The sequence below is a fragment of the Rhinolophus sinicus genome, chromosome 1 (assembly GCF_057876585.1).
Source record: "Rhinolophus sinicus isolate RSI-liver-muscle chromosome 1, RSI-T2T, whole genome shotgun sequence".
In the NCBI taxonomy this organism is placed as follows: Eukaryota; Metazoa; Chordata; class Mammalia; order Chiroptera; family Rhinolophidae; genus Rhinolophus; species Rhinolophus sinicus.
This window is the reverse complement of record NC_142501.1, coordinates 19,342,713-19,355,449: the sequence shown is the minus strand read 5'-3', so window position 1 is coordinate 19,355,449 and position 12,737 is coordinate 19,342,713. Positions and strand designations below refer to the sequence as shown.

Here is a 12,737-nt window from a genome sequence, read left to right as displayed (position 1 = left end):
CTTTAAAATTTTTGAAGTCATTTGACTACTCATCAACCTCTGAGGTTCCTCTGTGCTAATGGCTCTAACAGAATTAGAAGAATGATTCTATGAATATTCTATGATGTATATTATCTATCCCATTATCTAAAAAGTCCTAATTAGACAGAACTATATTCTTCTAAACACAGAAATCTCCATCACACCCAAACATTTATTTCTCTATAACCTTTCTAGAATAAATTCTTTACTTTTAAATAAATGATACCCAGATACCCCCTAAATTTCAATGATCAATCCCATTTAGAACTTATTTTCCCCCTATAAAATGACATTCTCCAGTATGTTATAATACTACTGTGTCCTTACACTACTTTCCATTTATTTCCAGTAGTGTTCAGTATAGACCCTAACACACTGTATAAGTACTTAAGTGATTATTGACTCTGGATAACAATAAACTCACTCCTCAGAGATTTAAAAATCAAAGCATCAGACAAAATGTAAGTTGTTATGAGACTTCAGTGTTTGAAATACATAACTCTTACAGCACAAACACAGTATTTACATTACAAGTTCTTTTTACAAAATATGTGTACCATTTTGAAAGAATACTGTTCAGATCATGATCTAAAACCTGTCAGAGTTCAAAAAGGACTCATAGACTCTGGTCTCTGGAAATCCACTGTATAATGATTATATAAATAAAATATGGCTGCACGTCAGGACTTACCCATACATAAAAACACTACTTCTCTATCCCAATAGTCAGCAAACAATGGCCTGGAAGTTAAACATGGTCTTGACATCTTCAAAGGTTAAAAACAATTTTTTTAAACTAAACAAGGAAGAAAATGCAACAGACACATGTGACCTGCAAATATTTACTATGTGACTTTTCACAGAACAGGTTAGCTGACCCCTGCACTATATAAAACCAATTGGAATATACCGATGAATATTAAAAAAGACAACACTGTAATGGGCCAATACCATCAGCAGTACTCATTTCTAAAATGAGGCACTTCTGTTAGAATATGTGTATTTCCCAAACATAATTACATCTGGAAAGTAGCTCTGCTACTTAACTCTAGCCCTTTGTAATTAGGCCTCCATATGAAATCACAGTATATTTAGGGACCGAGGTGAAAAAGGACAAAATATTTCAAATGTCAGTCATTGAGTTTGTCAGTAATTTAAGTCACTTAAGACCATTTACAGTCTTAAATGTTTATAAAATCCATAATTTAGATATTGCCAATAGAGGGGATATTGCTGCATTATTTAAATCTATAAAAACATGTTTAGACATCCCAATTCGTTATTTTCAGAAGAACAACTCATTAACTTAGTAGCTACTTATTTTAAAAATGGGAAATGGAAAAAAGAAAAACAAAAGACCAAAAATGTAAAACCACAGCAAAAGGGTTTGGATTGCAAAGACTGGGGACTCTTAGCAATGGCTGCCTAGGCTGCTCATATTGAAGTTAGTTGGCAATGGTTGCCATGGGAACTTAGCAGCAGTGTCGTCAGTGAGCCTTTTCATTAAAAGAATGACAGGTCCACAAGCAAATGCTTTAAAAGTAAAACCAGTTCAGAGCTTCACAACACACAAGTTTTCAGTGTGTTGGTTAAATAATTCCTGGTCAGTAGGCTATATTCACGCCACAGATCAAGCATTAAACTGGATGTTTTTCCTTCTTCAGGACAAGCTGGCTAAACATCACATCAGAAAGACAACTCTGTGATGTCAAGCTTTAAAATGCTCAGTGAATGCTGAGGTAGATGATTTTCAAATGAAGATCTCCTATACCCTGATTCGATCAGGACTTGCTTCTTTCTGTATCCTCCTTCTGGGAAATATCTTCCGCTTAAGTGCAATTAACTAAATGAAAGACAAAAATAAATTTTAATTTCCATGTTGACAAACTTTAAATTTTCTGAGTCATATGACCTTAATCATTGCCAGTCTTATACATCAAAAACAGACAGCAAACAATCTCCATGATTCCTCCCCAAAACAAAATCAACCACTACTTTTGTTTGGCTTTGTAGGGTCAATATACCTAGAGATATGTGCCCACAAGATATTTAAACCCACAAGAATTTAAAGTATTTTGGCCCAAGCTGCACTTTTAAAGACCTGTAACTACAGATTTCACAGAGCAATTACCAAGCACATTTATATTCAAGATGTCTGTTTGTCAAGTCATTTTCTATTGAAGGAGACTGGCTCTGTTTAGCCATTAAGATGTTGTCTCCAAGTTTGAAAATGACTACACATATAAGATAGAATTCTTAAAAAAAAAAGAAGTAAAAAACCTACATTAAAATACTATTATCGTTTTCTCCCTATACTTAAACATAGCAACAATCATTTGAAAATATAAGTAATACTCAATTTATGAATGAGTTGTAAGGCAAAAAGTTCATTTGTAATTTACTAGTTTAGAACCTGGATAAATATTTCTTTCTCAGAGAAACAGTTAATCCATAAGACATGTGAAACAGAAAATCTGACCATCATTGTAATAAAGTTTCGATGAGAAAAATAAACATGACTTTTATGATTTTAACTTGGGATCCTACTGTCTACTCATCCATCTTGAGGTGGAAGTGGGGCTTTGCCAAAGCATAAACCCCCATGGTTTGAATGATGAGCTGGAATTCTGGGGCAGAGGAAGAGGCAGCACTGGCTGGTTTGTTTGTGAGCATGGCAGAGGTTAAGGAATTTGATTCAAGTAAGTAAAGAGCAGGTGTCAGAGAGGAGAGGGGATTTACTCCTCTCTTCCTTCCTCCCTCCTCCTGCCTCTCTGGTCCTCTGTTCTCTGCCGGTATAGACAGCAGGTGAAAGCCTGACCCTGCTGTTCCCTTCCACTGCGACCAGCTGCTCCCTTCAGCCAGGGTCCCTCTCCTTCCCCATCGCAGGCCAGCAAGCAGCAGACTCACAGGTTCCTCCCTGCTCTTCTGCTCTAAAAGCAGATATAGTCTTTTTAAGATTTCTTTTTTTCCTAAGATTTTTTACCTGCCAGGAACAATAGCAACAAATATCAAGAACAAGATTATATTCCCCGGGGAAGTAGATGAAGGTTAAATCGCAGTCCTATTTGCCTGCCCAATTTTCCATTTCTCGAATTTCCTTCCATCTGTGGCAGGAAGCCCAGGAGCTGTTTATCCTAAAGCTCTTGGTACTTTGACCTCCTTTTCCTTCTTGAAGTAAATTCCCGTGAGTGACAGCTAGAACAGTTCCACTCAGCAGGCACCTAGGAAGGAGGCTTGAGGTGAGGTCCGCTTGCCCTGCACCAGTCAGGTCAGCCCAGACACTGTTCCCTTCCTTCCTCATTCCTTTTTCTTCAGAGCATTTCATACCTGCGGCCTACTAAGGATGCTCTTGTCCTTTTGTTTTCATCTCACAAATCTCCCTCCTACTTCTGGACCCTCACCTGACGGAGCTGAAGGAGGCTGTGTGTGTGCCTGCCTGGAGAGCTCTCAGCAATTCAAAGGAAATGTTAGTGGGGAACATGTAAGTGAGTACGAGGGGCACCATCTACAGAACGTGGGAAGTCTGAAGAGAAGATACTACGATCACTTTTGGAAAGGTTAAAGAAAAAGAATTGGAAAACCCTAAAAAAATAGTATCAGATGAGGATTCTAGGTGGTTTTGAGTTAAAAATATTAGAGCTTTTCAGTTTTAGCTTGAACTCTGCAAGTTAATCTATTGAGTTCCAGGTAAAAAGAATACTGGTAATGGATCTAGAAGATAAATGAATAAAAGATTATTATGTTTGATGCCTAAATATTATGAAATATATTTGACATATTGACATATGAGCTGTAAGCCAATAGAAGAAATTAAAACTTTCTTGTGGGCAGCCGGTTGGGTCAGTGGTTAGAGTGAGGTGCTCGTAACACCAAAGTCACCGGTTCAGTTCCCACATGGGCCAGTAAGAAACAATGGCTTGAGTTTGGAGCTAAGCTGTCAGTGGGAGGCTGGTTGGCTTAGTAGTTGGAGTGCAGTACTCATAACACATAGGTTGTCGGTTCTATTCCCACATGGGCCAGTGAGATGCACCCCTCCCCCACACACACACAACTAGATTGAAAACAATGACTTGACATGGAGCTGATGGGTCCTGGAAAAATACACTGTTCCCCAAAATTCCCCAATAGAAAAACAAACAAAAAAAACTTTCTCGTGAATTTATATTATTTTCTAAAAGAATCAGATACTAATATACCAAGAAATACTGTTTGATCCCTATATAAAATATATAAAACTTACCTGTTCAGCAAAAAATGAGAATATAGTAAACATAATCAATGTTGCTAGTACACAATGAGTCCAAAACTTCAATTTGTCTCTATATGCTCTCCTGTTCAGAGAGAAAAGAAACAATTATGTAGCTCTGTGCATGGTTTCACTGTATTAGCTTGAGTTATTTATTTAGCAAAAACAACATGAAACACAGAAACACTGGAGGCAATCCTAAAATGTTAACATAATATACGTTTCTCACATGAGTTTGCTTTTTCATTATATTTGAATTAGTAAAGTTATTCAGGCAGAGGAGAAGACTTCAAAAGAAAACTACTTCTAGCATTTAAACAAAAGCACTCTTTCAATCATTTTTATTTAGTCATTCATATTCATTTATTCCCTCAGTCACTCAATACTTCCTGTGTATACAGAGATGAATTAAATGAAGTTCCTGCTCTAAAAGTGTGTCGTGCGGGGGACCTTGTTTGCTGTGCCATTTGTCCTACAGGGCGGCCTGCGGGGTCTCTGCTCCCGCTCCCCACTTAAGAACGCAGGATATGGTGAGGCCAAAAAGGAACACCCATGGAGCCATAGATGGGGGAGTCACACCACTATAGTCTCGCTGGCGGCATCCTCCTCTCTGCAATCCGCGCTTGCCAGGTCAGCCACCATCTTCTTGCTAGGGCCCCATTTGCTGCTAGCGTAGCCACAGCAGTTATATTAGTGGCCAATGGCTCACTGGTTACAGCTGACGGCCAACTAGCCACAGCCATCCAATCACAGTTGATGGCTATTTACTACCTGAGCCAGCACCTTTCTATGTGAAGCCGAGAGCCTGGAAACTGCACTCCTGGCTCTGTCCCCACACTCCACCCCTACAGTGTCTCACCTCACAATCTACGTGACAAGCACCTTCCGCGAGGGGCCCTGTGCGAGGAAGAAAGTACATATACTTTCTTTAATTTTTCCCAAATTTTGAAAAAATTTTCAAGATACAGAAAACAATTTTTTAAATTTTAAATAAATTTTTATTTTAGAAAGTACAATAAATCCCATAAATACTTAACCCGAGGAGCCTCCAGGCGAGGAGCCTGGAGGTAGATACAATATCCTGGACACAGCTAGGCTCTCTGGGCACAGCCAGGGTTTCTCAGGGCACCACCAGTCCTTCTGGGCATGGCCTGACTTCCTGGACTTCTTAGGGTACCACCAGTCTCCCATGGCACAGCCAGGCCTTTCAGGGCACTGCCACTCTCTCTGGGCACAGCCTAGGTTTCTAAGGGTACCACCACTCTTTCTGGGCAGAGCCAGACTTCCTGGACACAGCCAGGGCCTCTCAGGCTACCACCAATCTTCCTGGGCACAGCCAGGGTTTCTCAGGATACCACCGGTCTTTCTGGGCACAGCCAGGCACCCTGGACACAACCAGGGCCTCTCAGGGCACTGCCCCTCTCTCTGGGCACAGACAGACTTCCTGGACTCAGCCAGGGCTCTCACATATTCTCAACGGCGGCCACTTGAGACACAAAAGCAAACATCCACCAGGCTCCACTATGGTGGTACGTTCCCAAGCAAACAGTCAAGTGGTCCATCAAATCAGGGATGGAAAGCAATTCCTCATAGTCCACAATCATTCACCAGGGCTGTGCGCCGACTCTACAATATGTGCCCGCTCCGCAGGGCAAGGGCTCCAAGTCCTCCCCAACCTGGGGGTGAGGGCCTCAGCAAGGATTTCCCAGCCCACAGGGCTGCAACGACCTTCACTTTCTCTGGCCTATGCTGGTTGGGGAACCATCCACGTCTTCCCACCCCTCCACGGGGGTCCAGTTCTCCGGCAGCTGCTCCTGGTCTTCCTGAGACTGAGTGTTCATATGTACAAACTGCTCCACCGCCCTTTGGAGAGCTTTGGCCGGCACCATACCCTGCTCGTTGTGCCATGTGTCATGCGGGGGACCCTGCTCGCTGCCCATTTGTCGTGCGGGGCGGCAGGAGGGGTCTCAGCTCCCGCTCCCCACATAAGAACGCAGGACATGGTGAGGCCAAAAAGGAACACCCACGGAGCCATAGGTAGGGGAGTCATACCACTATATTCTCAGGGGGAAGGAGGGGGGGAATTAGGCAGGAGTTGCCACTTATCAGCTACTAATACCTCACCTTGAGCAAATCCTTCAGCTTCTACTACCATGTTCTCATCTGTAACATGGCAATGACAGTGCCCTTCATTGTAAAGACTAAACATACTGCCCAGTACAGTGTCTGCCATATAGCAGGTGCTCAAGAAACAGGGTGGCTGGCTACTCTGATGGAAGTAACGACAATGAATAAGGCTCAGCAGATGTGCTCGGCCAGTGAGCTCAGTAGAAAGTACATTTCAATTCTTATGCTCCATAAAAACTATAAGTGTATTTTGCAAAGAAATTATAGAGCAAATAACACATTTAAAAAACTGCATCACTCTAAAAAAAATACACATGTATATGAACCACGAGCACTTACCATTCCTGCAGCTCATGCATATGAAGGAAACGGTTTCTATACTCTCTTGGCAGCTCAAACTGGGATGGTATAGGGAACATGGATTCATAGAAGTCCCTGAGAACAGCTTTCACTGTCTGGGCATCTTTATGATTGTGGTCAATATTGTCATTCAGGCAAACAAACTTCCTGGAAATAACAGAGACCCGGGGTTACTGGTTAGCATAAGGATGATCCTGACTTAACAAAACAAGAAATATAGATTCCAAATATATTTAAATGGTTTATGTGCCAAGGTGTTACATGTACTGATACGATTCTCTGGGGGAGTAATGTTCTGTCAATTTTTCTTTGGATAGTTCTCACCTGTAACGCAGCGCTAGGAAAGATAATCTTGAAAGCACCTTCTAGCTGTGGAAATAAATGAATGATTTCCAGTTGGCATGCTCCAAAGTAAGTGTTTAATAAATGTAGTTAACTGACTGGAGCGTTCTGTTAGCAACCAGGGGAAAAATGAGTAAGTACCTAAAACCAGTTCTCTGAACTGACAGTACTATTACTAAGAGCAGTCACATAGATATTGGGATAGCCTCAAAGCTATATAGAGTCTATGACTCTGATGACTCTTTCTTAATATGTCTCCAAGCAAACTGTAAGATGCTAGAGTTCTGGCAAAAAGGAATTGCTTTCCATTCCTCTGTAATCTTACAGAGGTGCCTCCCTACTGTTTCAAGTTTCCTTCAAGGCAAAAGTCACTAAACTGAGGGCCCATAAAAATGGTAGGTAGATAACAGCACTTCTGAAGTACACGTGCTAAAACAACAGCAACAACAACAACAAAAAAACCCCAAACCAAAAACAACAAAAAACCCCACCAAACTTTAATTTATAATAATAAAGACCTCTCATATCCAGCTACCAATTTACAGGAAATACAGGGACAGAGGCACATGTTAAACAACTGGGATACAATCAGAGAAGGCCAAAGTGTAGAAAATATACAGAATATATAATTGGGTTTCTTCATATACACACACAAAAAATTATATGGTGAAAAAGGGAGAGCGAGATTGAAGGAAAACCCACAGACTGTAATGAATTTACTTGATGCCACTTCAAACCTACAAACTTAAAAACATATAAAAGGAAAGAAATACATATAAAGACAATTGGGGAAATGTGTACACTGACCAGTTTATCGTATTAAGGAATAATAAATGGTATTGTGGTTATTTTTTAAGAATCTTTATAGAGAAATATATTGAAAATTTTACATACAATGATACAATGTCTGAGACTGATGCAGAAATAATTGGGTAGTGGTGAAGGAGTGGGTGTGTTTACATGAAACCAGATCAACCATAAATTGCTTATTGAAGATGAGTAATGGGCATGTGAAAGTTCATTATCCTAGCTATTCTCTAAACATGGGGACTGCTTTAAATTAAAAAAATACTAAAGAGATATGTCAAGCAAGTACAATGCATGAGCCTTTACTATATCCTGGATTAAAAACAAACAACAGCTATAAAGAACATCTGGAGACCGCTGGGGAAATCTGAAGACAGACTATCTATTAGATGGCATTATTTAGTCAATGTTAAGGTTCTTAGATATGTGTGAAAGGTCTTGTGGTGTGACTGTTTTAGAAGACATATGCTAAATTAGGGGTAAAGTGTCTGGATGTCTGCAACCAATTTTCAAATAGTTCAGCAAAAACAAAAATAAAAAGCAAAACCTTTGTATGTGTGTGTATATGTGTAAATAGATGAAGCAAGATCAAGCAAAGATGACAAAAGGCTGATAATTTTAAAACCTGGGTTAAGTATTTATGGGATTTATTGTACTTTTTTAAATAAAAATTTATTTAAAATTAAAAAAATTGTTTTCTGTATCTTGAAAATTTTTTCAAAATTTGGGAAAAATTAAAGAAAGTATATGTATGAGACAAAGGGTGTGTGTGGATACAGGGTAGCTAAAGCAGACACTTCGGGGTGCCAAGCAAACACTCCCCTCTCTTTCTAAAGAGAATCTACACTTTGTTGGGTATTTCTACCCCCATGAGCTGACTTGCATGGAGGGCAGCCCCCAACCCAACCCAGAGGCAGCTTCTAATTAGTATGAGCGAATCCTTCCCCTTCACAGTGACTGGTGTAGGAAGAGGGGACAACACGTGACACACAGCAAAGGGCGAGCCCTTTCTGCCTCAGAACATGGCTCCGTCTGCAGGGACATCTAGAACAGCGGAGGCTGCCCCATCTCCAGCCTGAGGATGAAGCCAACACAAGCAGGAGGGCAGCAGCGATGAAGAGGTCCGAGGGAAACGCAAAGCCTGGGTGCTGCCCAGCCCAAACTCCTTGTGAAGGGGATAAACCTATCCTCAGAGGTCAAGACTGATTTTTCCACTCCTGACTTAAAATGAGCCCCCATAAAAGTAAAACAAAACAAGAAAGGGTTCAAAATGATAAAATTTGGTCAGGGTCACAGGGTGTATCTGGGCCTGGCAGACACTGCAGGTGAAGGTTGGCTTACCATTGTGTCTTTTTAGTAAAATCCTATCTCCCGAAGTACCACAGAGGTCTATGAATTCAACAACTCATCCAACAACTTGCAAATAGGCATAAGGATATAAAAGGAGAAGGTATAACTAAGAACTGCACATTCTCAAATGGCATTACTACAGATCACTAATGACTGAGAAAGCATATCAACAGAATGGGGGAGGCAAAAAGCACATACCGAAATTGATTCTTAAAGTTAAAATTATTTTTAAAAATTAGAGCAGGGCATTCCAGGCAGAGGGAACAGCATGTGCAAAGGGAGCAACAGGCTGGGTGATTATTAATTATTGTGTCTTACTGTTTACTTGGCTTACGGGAAGTATGCATTTATTATTTTGTAGGAAATAAAGTACTTCCTGAATTACTAAATACACTAAATAAGCATTCAAGATAGTTTCATTTTTCTTAAAATTCCAATTTCTGCCCTTACGCCCAAACAAGAATGGGATTTTCAGAAAAAAAAACCATGGTTTGAACATGTCTAGAACTTTTACATCTCAGAGTATTTATAATTAAAATCATAATTTAAATGAGGTGAAACTGAAGACTTCCAAAACCATTTCAAAGACTCCGATAAAAAATATTTAATTTTAGAAATGCTGAGAGGCCCAGCTGTCTGGCCTCACCTCCCCTGTGATGCAGTCCCACCCCTTAGTGGCACTGAACAGCTCACGTCACTTGACTCATAGAAGTCTGTGCATGAGTGGACCCTATCTCAACTCACAACTCTTATCTCTCAGTCTAAACACTACCTCCATCATTAGCCATTTCCATCTGCTCCAAACAGAAATAAATCACTCCGTTCTCTTTAGTTCTGTTGCTTTTTTTTTTTCATGCATGTTTGCATGATTAAAGATAATTTTTAAAGTTATGGGAATTCTCTATACTTTCTGCTCAATTTTGTTGTGAACCTAAAGGCGCTCTAAAAAATAAAGTTTATTAATTAATTTAAAAATCCAGTACCTGGGGTTTTTTCTTATATCATCCAACTGGCCAACCACATGAGAAACATTGGTACGAATCATTTTAAAAGCAATTTCTTCTTCTCCCATGATTTCAAACCTAATTACCAAACATTTAAAAAGTGTAAATATTTACATGGATATGAAAAACAAACTTTCAATAAGAAATACATTTTATAAAACTTTAACAGACTCAACATCCTCAGAATGACTTAATGTTTCAATCTCACATAAGAAAACAATCTCAAATACATTTTAAAAGAATGCTTAATAAACTATTGTAAAACTATATGAAAATACGAGATTCTTGTCATAATTATTCTTAAACTAAACAAAGAGGAAATTGCATGTCTACTTACCTATATTTGTTTTTGTCCTTATATGCTTTGTGGATTTTATCAGTTACCGGTTTACAGTTGGTTACTAGACTTTTAGTGACTGGTGGCTGTGAGAAAATACAGACATTACATCAGGGCTAGGGACCAGGTAAGGCAAACAAAGCATCTGCCTCAGGTGCAAAATTTAAGAGGGTATCAAAATACTTAGTAATCAAGACAATGTTTTTAAAAATCTAATTGGTATACTATGGCCCGCAAGCTAATTGCCTGTTTTTGTAAATAAAGTTTTAAGTGGCACATATCTATATACTAATCCATGTCATATGCTAAACCAACCAGTGCATGGTCAACGATACTTATAGTTTGTCTACGTATTCTGATGGCTCCTGTGCTAACCTCTGTCACGAGCGGCTGCCACTCATCACATTGTGTCTCCTTGTGAGCCTTCCTGGGGCTCTCTGAGAACAGAAGAGAGGAACACAGTCCCTGACGTGCACTGTGAATGCTAAATGAATGATTCCTTCAATCAGGAACCAGATTTTTTATTGATTTGTTACTCTTTTCTACATTCATTTATAAATGTCTTACCTGCAGTTTACTATAAATTATTTATATATGGCTTGATCATTGGCAAGGTGGAAAAAATTTGTAAATAACATTTTATTCTGATTTATTCTGAAAGTAAAAGCTATTCGTTAGAGAAAATATGCAAAATACCAGCGTGAAAAAGGAAATTAAAAAGCACTTATGATTTAATCTATTGTCATCTCTGTTACTTTTTGGGGTGTGTGTGTGCATGTGTGCGTGTGTGAAGGTATTTGGGAGTTTTCCATAGTTCAAATCATACTGTGTATATGGTACTACCTATTTTCCCCCAACGAATTTTATTTTGTAAACATTTTTCCATATAGCAGTAAAAATTAATTGTAAGCATCAATTAATGGCTATATTACACCCTTGTTCCATCAATTCTAAATACACATTTTTCTTTCACATTATCACTTCTCTGAAACTGGGAAGCATTTTATAATTAACAGTCTTCCAATCATTTCAGCCAAGTGGCACTCCAACATATACGTATGTCAATCATCCACAGCACCTTCTGGGAAGATCAAGAAAGTGTCAGCATCAAAACAGCTTAGTTTTGATGAAAGATGGTATTCCAGTTGACGAATACTCGTACTTCCTTGGTTAATGTTTAACCTCAGGACTATTCTCCCAAGCCAACGAGATTACTTTAGAGCTAGTTTCTGCCATCCTTAGTGAATAGGAGGCCTAATTATAGAATGTAAGCAACTGATTTCAATATTAGCTTAACATCCATTGGGTAAGAGAAAAGATATTCCAAAACAAGATATAAATTATTCTGGATTATCTGTGCTACTTTCCACCAAAATTATATATACACACAGAGCCCACTTCTAGTTTTTGAAGTGCCATACAGAAATGGTGTAAATAACACCCGATAAGGAAACACTTTCTGTTTTTCATAAAAGAACGCATTCCACTTACCAGATTGGGGTCATAGTATGCTTCCTGAGTTGCTGGGATGTTGCTTAGTTGAGTGATATTAGCAGGAAGCATTTTCGAGCAATTTATTAACATGTGTTCCAGACCCGTTAAATCCTTAAAGAAAAATAAAAGGATAAACCTCCTATGTATGTTACAAGTAATGATTGTGGTTTTAAAATAAAAACTATGTAAAAGTCTCCAAAATGTTTAATAAACTCTATCTTCAAAGAGACTTTGACTATATGATTCTTGTGCTAAAGATACCCTAAAAAGAGCAGAACAAGACAAAACAAATACAGGTATTGCATCTTCGTCTCAAAGTAGAACATCCTGGACTGTGAGGTACCATTTTACACAAGATGGTCCAGGGGATCACCAGAAGGGTGACCTGCAGCTGGATGCATCTTGGCACTCTCAATAGTGAGCTTCCTACTCCTGGGACTAGAGGGGACCATGACAGGGGGTCCTGTGCAGCATCACGGGCCTGGCTGGGCTCTCCAGTCGGCCATTCCCGAAGCCCCTGAATGAACTCGTCACGAGAGTCTTAAACTCAGGGATGGTCTGGCTCTTCTCCAGACAATACAATAGCGATCCGCACTGCAAGCCTAAAAAAGTAATCTCATAAAATACGAACTCAAAATTTGGTTTTAAT

The 12,737-nt window shown here is 39.4% G+C and overlaps 1 protein-coding gene across 3 annotated transcripts in view; it reads right to left on the bottom strand.

The window, feature by feature from the left end:
* Positions 1-483: 483 nt before the first annotated feature.
* The window catches only part of GNPTAB (N-acetylglucosamine-1-phosphate transferase subunits alpha and beta), an 88,406-nt gene continuing 76,152 nt past the window's right edge, over positions 484-12,737 (bottom strand). For all 3 annotated transcript variants that reach the window (XM_074326216.2, XM_019732104.3, XM_074326217.2), the window contains 6 exons: positions 12,086-12,199; positions 10,595-10,680; positions 10,237-10,335; positions 6,734-6,901; positions 4,262-4,352; positions 484-1,864 (listed from right to left, as the gene is read on the bottom strand). In XM_074326216.2, coding sequence (XP_074182317.2) covers positions 1,787-1,864; positions 4,262-4,352; positions 6,734-6,901; positions 10,237-10,335; positions 10,595-10,680; positions 12,086-12,199 — 636 coding nt within the window. In that variant the 3' untranslated portion in view covers positions 484-1,786. The remainder of the gene's footprint in view (positions 1,865-4,261; positions 4,353-6,733; positions 6,902-10,236; positions 10,336-10,594; positions 10,681-12,085; positions 12,200-12,737) is intronic.